Source organism: Leuciscus leuciscus (assembly GCF_965113295.1).
Source record: "Leuciscus leuciscus genome assembly, chromosome: 23".
NCBI lineage: Eukaryota > Metazoa > Chordata > Actinopteri > Cypriniformes > Leuciscidae > Leuciscus > Leuciscus leuciscus.
In genome coordinates this window covers 3,956,038-3,968,333 of record NC_138747.1, presented here as the reverse complement: position 1 = coordinate 3,968,333, position 12,296 = coordinate 3,956,038, and the positions used below count along the sequence as shown (strand labels likewise).

Genomic DNA, 12,296 nt, shown 5'->3' with positions numbered 1-12,296 from the left:
TAAGCAATTGCCCACAATTAGATCTTGATCAGCTAATATCTGTGCATGCCTGCTTGACTTCATATCAGGGTTATTATTGTTAACTAAATCTATTAAAAACATTTTTGTTAATTGAAATAAAGCTGAAATAAAATACAAATATTAGATGGAAATCAAACTAAGCCAAAATTAGAAATGTTGCCTTGGCAATTAAACAAGTAAAAAAAAATAAAAAATATTTAGGTTTAATTTATTTTTATATCAGCTTTAGTTTATTTAAAAAGATCAAAAACTAATAAAATGACAAATGCACCTAAAAAATAACTTCAAATTAACATAAAACGCACAAAATAAAAATAAAAGTGAATAAAAAAATGCATTCTGCTTCATATGTGGCATGACTACAGTTGTAAAGCACATTTGAGCTGCTGGTTTGTTTTAATCACATCTGTCTTTCTCTCAGCCTGTTCATAATAATGGATCGAGTGGCTATGGCAGTCTGGGTAGTAACGGCTCTCACGAGCACTACATCAGTGTGGCGTCGTCCAGCGACAGTAATGGAAACCTCTGGGAAGACTCGCACAGAGAACCAGTACGTCTGAAAGTGCATGACATATCGACAAATCAGTGTTGGTTTGGCAGGACCTTACAATGGATCTTTTGTCTTGTAGATGACATTGCAGCAGTTTTGTACGGATGTCAATAAAGTGAAAAACTGGGGCCAGCAGGCGTATCGCGACTCCCGGAGGAAGCTCACACCTTTAGGACCAACCACTGCAGGTCTGGACCCTATATTTCTACATCGGTCCTCAATCATCTCTGTTTGTTTGAGCATAAATAGAAGCACTTTATAGATGTAAACCAAAATATACCATATGCAGCCATTTGATCAGAAAGCATATGGTGAATTAATAAATGTAATTTCATTTAAAGTCTGATTTAGAAGCACAAGATATAAACCCAAAACCCACACGTAGTGATATTTGATTTGTTTGATTTGTTCCCATCAGTGGCAGGCGCAGGCATTCATCCTAACTCCAGCCAGGGTTTGGGAATTAGAAATCATCTGAAGCAGTCTCTACAAGAAGCCCGGAAACATCCACACATTCCATCATACCAGCAGATCAACTGTGTGGACAGCATCATCAGGTGAGGCATGCGGGCGCTATGACCAAAACTTCTGTCATATATCATATCCATTTTTTTCTGAAAAATTAAAGCACAGCAAAATATTAGTTTCTAATTCGTTTTTGTTTTTCTAAATTGTTAATTTAATTTAATCATTTAAATATGCAATCCATAATGTTGCATATAAGATTAGATTTTTATAAAAATCGAACAGATTATAAAAATAGCTATATATTTTATATAGTAATTTTTTTTCTGAAAATTTCAAACAAAAATTTCATTTTTAAATAAAATGTGGTAATATCTATTATTGGATAATCCAAACAATTAAATATTTGTTTCTATAATAATTCATTTATAAGTTAGTAATTCATTTAAATATGCAATCCATACTGTTTTATATATATATATATATATATTAATTTTGTAGTCTTTCAAAATTAAAAATGTAATTAAAAAAATCTTCCAATTTAAAGAAAGAAGTTACATTTTAGATCAGTGTAGTGTCTATTATTGGATTTTATATATATATATATATATATATATATATATATATATATATATATATAATAAAATAAAATAAAATAAAAATAATATATATACACTAACAGTTAGAAACAACAGGAAAAAAATGAATTAAATTAGCCCATTAATGTTGGTTTGTGTTTTTCCTTCTCTAGATATCTAGAAAGCTGTGCAACATCTGCTCTGAAACGAAAGAGCGAGTCTTTGTCCACATTTACTTCATCCTCTTCTTCTGTGTCTGAGGAAGATAAACCTGAAGCGGCCGCACATGAAGACACCATGAACACTGATGGTACGAGTCCATTCCGACCCTTTCTGTGTTCTCCTAAAGCCCTGCACGGTTTCTCACGGTCTGTCTCCTGCAGAAGCTGCTCTCGAGGGCGCTGGTGTTCTGGACAGTCAGGTGTCTGCGGGATCAGTCACGACGGCAGCGGTAGTGGGAGCACCGCTCACTGACCTCACGATCTCTACAGAAGCCATGAGCGTTGTGTCCGTCACCAGTCAGTGCAGCTACAGCAGCACCATAGTGCATGTGCCGCAGCCCGAGTCGGGTGAGTTAACACTGACGCCACATACAGTGACACAAAAAGTGTTATGTTTTTAGGCAGATGACATAGTGTGTTCGAAATCGCCCCCTAAACCCTCAAGTCAAGTCATCTTCATTTATACAGCGCTTTTAACACTGTAGGTTGTTCCAAAGCGGCTTTACATTGATAATAGGAAATTAAAGTAAAGTGTTTGGGCTTTATAGCAGCTCTAGAATAAAGTTATTGTCCAGCTAAAGTTAGTTTTGATTGATTCACTTCCGTCGCAACGATCAATAGTTATTAACTTAGGGGCCGCTAACACGACACCGTTTTAACAGAAAACTCTTAAGTTCTTTCTGCGCAAACTTCAAAAACGCGAACCAGTGAGAACGCTGATGGCATGCACATGTGTATTACGAGTTCAGTCTATAGGTATGTGCGTTTAAATATATCCGTGTAGTCCTTGCCTACAAACCAACCTTCAACAAACTACTTGTCTGGCCTTAAAATTTATAATACTGAATTTTTATCACTCATTAACTATTGACTATGGTCAATAACCAAACTATGGTTTATGCTGCTTATTAATCATTTAAAACGTAGCAAACTGGCAGCTCCAGTAGTAATGAAATGATTTATCTTGAACTCTGTCATGGAAACTAGCATACATAAATCATAATTAAACAATCTAATAATCAATTAAAAAGGAATGTATACCTGTATGATAACGCTGTAGCCACATTGGACCAGCGGTTTGGAAAATGGATGGATGATTCAGCTGCGGGCGCCATCTTCTGGTCAGATGCGGGAAATCATTCGACGCGCGACTCTCACAGTGCATTATGGGTATTCTCTAGCCGTTGAGCATACATCAGTTGTACACTCGTTATTGCGATGTATTGTGGGATTGATTGAGTGCACTCAGTAACGTCCACTATGGTTTCGGATACCTATAGTTTACCGTCCTTCGGATGAGACGTTGACCGAGGTCCTCTGTGGTCATTAAAAATCCCAGGATGTCCTTCGGAAACCATTGAAACTCTGTAAATGTCCTACTGTAGCTGCCCCATCTCTTCCTCCAGAAGTCACAGCCTTGGAAGATGCTCCAATGGGTAGCGAGCCCACAGACTCCGCCCCCACCCCTGCATGCCCCGCCCCCAGCACCTCCTCAGCGGCTCAGGAGGAGTTATTCCTGGTGGGTCTCACCAAAGAGGTGCTGTCAGCTCACACCCAGAATGAGGAGCAGCAATTCGTCGACCGTTTCCGACATCGTATCCTACAGAGTCCCTACAGCTCCTACCTCCAGCAGGACAACAGCAGCAAGGCCCATTCTCATCACAGAGGTGTGTGTGCAAACGCTTCGGGAGCTCTAAAATAACTCTATATTTTAGTTTTTTTTTTTTATAACTGTATTTTTAAAGAAAAATCCATAAAGTTTTGTGTGTGTATGGCGGATGCTAAAGCAATACAGACCTTTCTCCATGTATAAAATTTACTTGTATTTATTTATTTGTATTACATTGGCTTTGGCATCAGCAACTGAAAAAGCTCAGTTGTTTTACTACAACTTTTGAGTTATCATTCCAGTTTTAACTCCGCTATTCTGCGCAATATTGGAAATTAACTGGTATGTTTCACGGAAATAAAATGTGTTAGCCCTTGTCTCACATACGTGAGCAATAAGGTATGAGAGGCTGTGCTAAAACACAGCTATCGACCAATCAGAATCAAGGACTGGAACTAACCGTTTTATAAAGTTCCATTAACAGTCACTATCAAACGATACACAACTTTCCCATCTGCTCTCAGGTGATGTTGTGCGACCTCCGAACAAACACAAGCGTCCGAAACCAGAGGACTCGTCCGACAGCTATGGCTCCCAGCCGGGCAACTACTGGTCGCTTCCCGGACCCACAGGAGCGCCCCATTCCTCCTGGCCTTCTTCAGAGTCATCTCAGCTCCCGCCATCCAACATCGGCTTTGTGCCGCCCATGGCAGTGCCCATGCAAACCGCCCCTTACTTCACCGTCGGTGCGGATCAGCAGCCCATGGTGGTCCAGCCTGATCAAGGTCTCCAGAACATGCAGCCCATGACTCCCATGATGGTTGTCCTACTTCCTAGCTACCCCATGTACCCCGGCACCAATGGCATGTATCTCCAGGGGATGCCCGTCGCTGCGCCGGGAGTCGTTCCCCAGACTCCCTTTAATATGGGCGGGTTTGTCCCACCTGGTGCCCACATGGCTCATGGGTCTCCATTGCAGGGACATGTTCCAGGGTCCACCGTCACGGGCGTTGGGATGCCAGCCGGTGCCTCCGCAGAGGTCGACTCTATTCCCACCCCTTGGTTTGGGGAAGACCTTGATGCAGCACAGCCCACAGCGCTCTTCTCCAGCTCTCGCTCCAGCTCACCCATCCAGCTGAACTTACTCCAGGAGGAGCTGACCAAACCCACCGAACCCCTGAACAGCACCGGTCCTGAGAGTCTGCACCAGCACCACGCCAAAACGGTGAGACCCTACTGAGATCTGGGTTGGCGTGCATACTTTTTAGAAGCTGAAAAACATGATTTACTCAATCTGAAACTATTTTATAAAGTATTTTGCGAATACTTTTATAATTGTTATGCATGTAGTTCTCATGACCTCATATTATGTTATTATATTATTTTTAGTAAAGTATTTAAATATGTAAAAATATTTGTAAAGATACTTGTAAAAAAAAAAGGGCCTCTAGCGGCCAAATTGATGTTTCATTAATTATTACTAAAATACTTTATAATATTTAAGTAAAATATTAAAATGTATTTAAAATATATATTTAAAATCTTTCTTACAAATGAATGTGAAAGGGCCAATTATGTTATCATGTTAATTATTAAATTACTTAGTTTTAGTAAAATACCAAAATATAATATTAAAAGACTTTCAAATTTGTGTGAAAGGTAATATTTTAATGTCAAATATTTTTAAAAAACAATATATATTTTAAATATTAATATACCTGTAAAAATTTACGTGAAAGTGCCATAAGAGAAATAAAAAAAAATTGTTTTAGTAATTATTAAAATATTTCAAGTAATTAAAACATATTTAAAATATTTAAATAATTGCAAAAATTCATATGAAATGTTCTTAAGAGGCCTTTTTTTATTAATTATTATTAGAAAGCATGATATATTTAAGTAAAATATATTTATAATCTATATTATATTATTATATTATATTATATATATATATATATTTAGAAATGCTTGTAAAAGGGCCTTTGACCAGTTATCCACGATTATTGCATATCTTTGTTTAGAAGTTTTCCTTAAGAAGCTGAACTGGGAATGAAGTTAAATCGATTGACTCCAGCTGTCTGTTTATCTGCTCACAGGAAGAAGCTCCCAGCGAGTCGGGGAACCAGGACACCCATTCTACTTCCAGCGAGATGCTTGACCAGTTGCTACAGGAGGATGCCCGCTCAGGAACCGGCTCCAACGCATCGGGCAGTGGCTCCGGAGAGTCGGGCTCACTGGGCTCCGGATCCGGACTGGGATCTAACGGAACGTCAACCAGCCATACCGGTGCTGTTCAAAATCACTCGTCCATGACACTTAATGTTGTGTGGAGGGAATTAGGCACCGCACTTCCACCACAAAATAGCTTCTTTCTGTAGATGGTGTTACGAGACTTTGGATTAGTTGCCTAGTTTCAACTAGACTGTAAAAGTCTCCCAGGAGATTATTTTAATGGAAATTCGATGCAAAAATGAATCATTTACTCACCCTTATTTTGTTCCAAACATGCACTAAAAACAAAAATAGTGTAGAAACAGTTTTCTCAGAAATTGTGTGTAAATTTCCCAAACAATGGCATGTAACAAACTGAATTAAACATGACATTTTGGAGTAGATAAACTGAAATATTTTTTTCAATAGTTCGAAAAGTCACTTTTTACAGTTTGAATGACTATGTAAAAGGCAAAATGTCATTAAACTGAGCCCTGACGTTTCCCGTTTACAGGCAGCAGCAACAGCAGCAAGTACTTCGCAAGCAACGATTCGTCGGACACGTCCCGAAAGGCGCGCAAGTCCGCGGAGGCCCAGGAAAAGGAGCGTGCGACCCTCAAGAAGCACGTGGACAACCCTCTGTGGAGCACGATCAAGCAGACACCAGAGCCCATCATGATGACCTATCAGATCAGCCCCAGGTAACAGACCCTGAGGAACGTCTTCTCCCTCTGTCCTTCTCTCCCTCTCAATCCCGGGTTCCTGCTGATTCCTCTGAGAAACCTGTGGGAAACGTGATATTCTCAGCATCTCTTTCCACAGGGGAAAGAGATAGCGCTGCCAGGCTCTCTCGCTGAGGTAGTTCTGATCAAGCTAAATGTCTCATTGCGCCGTCAGCCCTGAGGTAGGTGACTCCAGGTGACGGTACACAATGAGACCCGTGTTTAGCAGCTTGATGAAGTGGATCCTTTTAAAAAGCTCCTGATTATGGAAGGAGGAGAGGGCGAATACAAAAGCAGGATTTAGATGTTGAAATCAAAGCGCTGTGCTGTTCAGTGTCAGCTAGCAACGTGCTGAGGCAGCCTGAGTGAGTTTGGCTTTGTGTGTGTGTGTGGATGTCCATGCAGGGATCAGGACCAGGTTCTGCAAGAAGACAGAGAGAAGCTGCTTCTGATGCAGCCCATGCAACCCTGGTTCAACCCGGACCAGAAGAAGGAGCTCGCAGAGGTTCATCCCTGGATCCGTCAGCACACCGTCCCACAGGAGATCAACACACAGGTCGAGAACTTCTCATTTACGTCGGGATCGAACATATGTACCAATTATAGATCTATATATTTAGCCTGGCTCCGCCCTCCTACGTACTTCCGCTCAATTTTCATTTTCCTTCAGTACTCCGTCTGGGTTTGCGGTATATTCTTGCGGCCAGTTCTTTAGCGGTCCAATCAGCGAACAGAGGGAGTGCCCTGAGAATGGTGACGTTGAGGTTGTGCGCTAGTTTGAGTTGTAGGGTTACGTCACGGCCAAACGTTAGCGATTGGTTATGGCAGATACAATAGTTTTAAACTTCAACAGAGTACCCGCCTTCAAGGAAGTTAAGTAAGGGTTAATGCCCTTCGAGGTGTCCATTGTCAGGTATTAATGGACGACGGCGAGGCGTGAACGGTTTCCTCCGCCGAAGTCCATATATACCTGACAATGGACACCTCGTCGGGCATTAACCCGCTTATACCATGGTCACTTGCCAAATAACACATTTTTAAAACATTAGATTATATTTTAATTAGTTTTACAATCGAAATCTAAAGTTTTTACAAACAATAACTTGGTTTCCCTGGTTACGCCTGACGGTTTATTTAGCAACCGGAGATATTTATAGTCCGCTCGATTTATAGTCCGTATAGATACTTTGACTGCCGGTTGCTATGGTTACTCACAGCTGATGTAGCCAGCGCATTTATTTATTAATTTCGAACGGTAAACAGTCAGTTTCACCAGAACTCCTTTACTAGGTGTCCTCTATCACTTTTTAATGGCCACCCTGCAGCCAATCAGAATCGAGTATTCACCCAGACCATGGTATAACGCTTGTCAATGGAGAGTGGCCAGACTCTCTGTACAAATGAAGGACCAGGCTACTATATATTGGCCACATTAATTCATTTGAGATAACAGAAGAGGGAGTTTCTCCTTGTGTCAGATGTTTTCCTGTTATATCAAAAATGTAAACCATTTAAAACAACTGTTTTCTATTTGAATCTATTTTAAAATGTTGTTTATTTCTGTGATGCAAAGATGAATTTTCAGCATCATTATTCTAGTCTTCAGTGTCACATGATCCTTCAGAAATCATTAATGTGACCCTGGACCACAAAACCAGTCACAAGCGTAAATTTTTAAAAGAAATTTAGATTTATACGTCATCTGAAAGCTGAATAAATAAGCTTTCCATTGATTTATGGTTTGTTAGGAAAGGACATCTATTTAAAAATCTGGAATCTGAGGGTGCAAAAAAATCGAAACATTGAGAAAATCGCCTTAAAGGTTGTCCATTTATGTTCGCGATTTTGCATAAAAGAAAAATCCATCATTTTGACCCATACAATGTATTGTTGGCTATTGCCAAAAATATACCCGTGCGACTTGTGACTGGTTTTGTGGTCCAGGGTCACATATACTGATTTGCTTGCTCAAGAAATATTTTGTATTTATTGTTATTTCTCAATTTGATGCATCTCATATACATATCAATATTATATCAACCATCAGCTTCAGCCTGACTCGTGGTTTTTATCTAGCACTGAAGCATATATTTATTTTGCATCATCATGATCTCATAGATTTATTTTAAAATGTTTTTCCAGGGCTGTGTGAGTTGTAACACCATGGAATCGGGTGAGAAACTGAATCTTCAGACTGACCCTCCTGACAGCTCCTGTCCGTCACAGGACACCAGACCCGCCACAGACACCTGAAAGCTCTCAGCTTAATGGACAATCACTGCAACTGCAGGCCCTGCTGGGACTCCGGGAATCTTAGGAAGGGAGAGCCGTCCGTGTGCCGGTCTCTCATGATCCCGTCTGAAGGGCGCGACGCGAGGTGATGTCTCTTGAGTTTGTTCGCTCGCAGGAGATGGACAGTTCCACATGTGTACGCCGGCCATCACATGACCATGCATTTCTCCTTTACAGACAGTCCATGGACCCAAACAACTGTGAATATCAGACTATCATTTGGTAGTGACGTCACATTCACACGTGTAGTTTTGTTAGTTTTTTTAAGGCTGTTGCCCGAACATGTTTTTCAAAATGTTTTTGTTAATGTGTCCTCTACTGAATTTCGCAGGCTCAGGAGGGTTTATGATCTCCCAGAAGTACCTGTAATGAGCTTCTAACCACTTGCGCAGAGATAAATGTCCCACAAAGTCCAGCATCCTGTTCGGCTGCTGAAGAACATTAGCACTCACCGCCAAATATAAAAGCGTCTATGAATGATATTTGGACCTGGTTTTACTGTCCAAAGCTTTACTTTACTGCTGCTTACTTTGACCGCTTCATCTCAAACTAGTCTTCTGTTTAGTTCTCCCGCATCGAGCTGAATCGCCACAATTAAGCAAACGAGTAATGAGAGGGATGATATTCTGTCCTGATTGAGTTCATCCAGTCCAAATGAATGATTTGAATGAGGCCTTAAACGCGTTTTTCTGTCAGTGTTACAGCACAGTGTGTTAATTCATTGTCTCTTTCTCAATTTCAAATATTATTTGTCCACCATACAGGTGTCTGAAAGATGTCAAGCAATGTCTCTTACTATGGTATAAAACTCTTAAGTTAGGGTGTAATGACTGTAATCTGAAGATTGGTTTGATGGTTGAATATGTAGATTGGTGTGTCAAAAACATAACTGGGTCACATTTCTCATATTAAATTTAATATTATATATATATTATATGTAATTTTATTTTTTTTATTTTCTCTCCTTCAAAAATTATGACCATTGTAGGACCATTATGATTATTGGCATAGTGACATTTATTTTCATGACGTCTGTTTTCGGAAAAAAAAATGCTTACTGGTTGTAATGCAAAAATAGCATGTAATCTTATGGTTCTAAAAATGGTCTTAATTATTTGTTTTTATGTAGTTTTTGTGTTTTTTTCTGGTGAGTTGTGACCTGAATATGTTTCATGAGATTCACTGGTACATATAAAACGTATCAAATCCATCATAAAGCATCCAGAAAGACCAACTCATCACAGTGTACCGTACGGTTCTCACCAAACCTCTTTCTTGTCATCTTGTTTTTTTATTTTATTTATTGCTCTGTTGTGTCAGTGTCAGAGCTGAAGTGTGTTATTGTGAGTGTGTTTCTGTGCTGTTGCTGATGTCACAGGCGTAGTTCCTTGATGGTTTGTAGGTTTGAGAGCTGCCAGAGGCCGATTATTGACCCGTCAGTCCGGACCCAATAGGAAACTTCGGATTTGTACAGTTTTGTGATTAAAGATGAATTTTGTACGGTTTTGAAAGAAAACCAATGTAAATATCAGTACAATGTATTTTACGGAAAAAGAAAAGGTGCAAAATACAATGAACTATGTAAAAAGCTATTTTGTCTCAAATTCAGGGAAATATTTTGACACCACATGATAAATATGAATAAAAAAAAACACAATGACTTGTATATGATCCTCATATTTCTCCGTTTTTATCTGCTTTTGTATTTTGTCGCTTTTAATGGTCTCGAGTATTTCACGTTTACACGACAACATCCAACATTTTTTTTTTTTCTTAAACATATTTACTTTATTTACATCAAAGCTAAAGGACAGGTATGTACAAATACATTTTCAGCTATTTTTCCTACAAACATAAATCTATTTTTTTGCAAGTTTAGTGCATCAGGCCCTCAAATTTTGTGCACGAGTGTTGAAAACGACAGGTAAAGCGGATGAGAAGTGTTTTTCCACTGGCTGATTCAGACACAGTATTTCCAGAAACACTCGGTGTTACTGCCTCGCTTGCGGTACTGCTTCCTTCCGCCCAGGAAACGACTCAGAGGATTCAACAACTGCTTTTCCAGCAAGGCCTGAATGACAAACATAAGCAAATATATTTCAATAAAACTTTATCGATGTCTCTTGATATAATATTGAATGATGATAGGGTTTCAATATAGTCACTCACGTCTTTTACAGCTTGACTCGGGACAAATCCAGCTGTTCTGAGGCCTGTGAGAAAGAGGAATAAAGCCAGAAGAGAGTGAGTTGCAGTCCCATCTGTTTAAGTTACTATAATACAGGTTCAATGTAAGAAAAAGTGGGAAAACTTAATTATACTTTATTTCCTTGTTACACCTTACATGTAGTTGCTGTAGTAATAACTATAAATTATGCATAATTACATGCAATTAACCCTAAACCAAATCTTATTCCTACCCTAACTGGAGTTAGTACATCTTGTTCATTATTATTAGTCAGTACTTAAATGTATAATTACACTGTCACAAAGACACCTTAAAATAAAGTGTAACCGAAAAAGCTTCAATAAACACACCCTTAATAGAATTACTGTTTCTATTTAATGTCTTTTTAACACTTTTCAAAAGGGTCTCATTTGTTTACATTAGTTAATGCATGAACTAACAATGAGCAATATGTTTTTACAGTGTTTATTAACCTTTGTTAAACCTTAAATGTGCGTGTTAGTTCACAGTGCATTAACTAATGTTGACAGATGTGATCTTAAAATGAAGATTAACATTAGCTCAGATAAATAACTGCGGTAGAAATATTGTTCATTGTTAGTTCATGTTAGCTAAAGTATTTAAATGAAGAGTTCAGCCATGGTGGTCCGTGTACTTTTTGATCATTTCCTGTTTGGAATGGAATAACGAGAAATGAAAACCAGCTCGTTTATTTGTTTTTCAGTTTAGTTTAAAAAACGAGCTTGATTTTTCATTTTTCGTTTGTGGTTTACAAATCGGTTTATGGGTTCGATATTTAGTTTGAAATGAAAAATCGAGCCAAAATCAAATTTTTCGTTTTTTAAACTAAACTAAAAAAAAACAAATAAACGAGCTGGTTTTCATTTCTCGTTATGTGTTGGTAACGACGGAACGCACCCCTGATTCGTTCGTTCAGTGTAACATTCTCAGCCAATCAATTTCACATATCCATTACCATTTCCCATTTATAACCATGACGCATCCAAAAATGTACTCTCGGCACACTATGAAAAATCGTATTCTGTCCCTCCACCTCCCCAGCACCACCTGCCGAGATCTGCTACCCGGCGATTTCCATTCATTTATGTTCTGAGCATTTATCAGAAGAAAGTCGTACTTGTTCTGCAGCAAATCAGGTCTGCCAAGACTAAACCTACGTACATTCTATTTACATTAATAACATGTTTTGCAAACTATCCCGAGAGTTGTCATGACTGAACCAATGTTAATGCATGAAATTGTAAAGTGTTTCCGATGTCTTATTTGCTTCTCCAACACAGCAATGAATGAATTTCTCAGATGTTTTTCCTAATGAAAGAAGACCCCAGTAACCTCACATGCATCTCGTTTGGAGTTTCTCTAACATTTCTCTTCAAATTCTCCTGAGACCAAATGATCTGAGCTTTTAACTCTTTTTA

General features: G+C 38.9%; 2 protein-coding genes across 7 annotated transcripts in view; one reads left to right on the top strand and one right to left on the bottom strand.

Annotated features, from left to right (window-relative positions):
- per3 (period circadian clock 3) overlaps window positions 1-10,335 on the top strand; it is a 26,530-nt gene extending 16,195 nt beyond the window's left edge. For 3 of the 4 annotated variants that reach the window (XM_082155767.1, XM_082155764.1, XM_082155765.1), the window contains exons 13-23: window positions 443-571; window positions 651-759; window positions 990-1,128; window positions 1,788-1,924; window positions 1,998-2,183; window positions 3,242-3,502; window positions 3,969-4,669; window positions 5,541-5,730; window positions 6,170-6,356; window positions 6,783-6,933; window positions 8,520-10,335. In XM_082155767.1, the coding sequence (XP_082011893.1) occupies window positions 443-571; window positions 651-759; window positions 990-1,128; window positions 1,788-1,924; window positions 1,998-2,183; window positions 3,242-3,502; window positions 3,969-4,669; window positions 5,541-5,730; window positions 6,170-6,356; window positions 6,783-6,933; window positions 8,520-8,630 (2,301 nt within the window). In that variant the 3' untranslated portion in view covers window positions 8,631-10,335. The remainder of the gene's footprint in view (window positions 1-442; window positions 572-650; window positions 760-989; window positions 1,129-1,787; window positions 1,925-1,997; window positions 2,184-3,241; window positions 3,503-3,968; window positions 4,670-5,540; window positions 5,731-6,169; window positions 6,357-6,782; window positions 6,934-8,519) is intronic. The other variant, XM_082155766.1, reaches the window with a different exon arrangement.
- The window catches only part of uts2b (urotensin 2, beta), a 9,954-nt gene continuing 7,297 nt past the window's right edge, over window positions 9,640-12,296 (bottom strand). For 2 of the 3 annotated variants that reach the window (XM_082156024.1, XM_082156026.1), the window contains 2 exons: window positions 10,839-10,882; window positions 9,640-10,740 (listed from right to left, as the gene is read on the bottom strand). In XM_082156024.1, the coding sequence (XP_082012150.1) occupies window positions 10,630-10,740; window positions 10,839-10,882 (155 nt within the window). In that variant the 3' untranslated portion in view covers window positions 9,640-10,629. Of the gene's footprint in view, window positions 10,883-12,296 lie in introns of all 3 variants that reach the window. The other variant, XM_082156025.1, reaches the window with a different exon arrangement.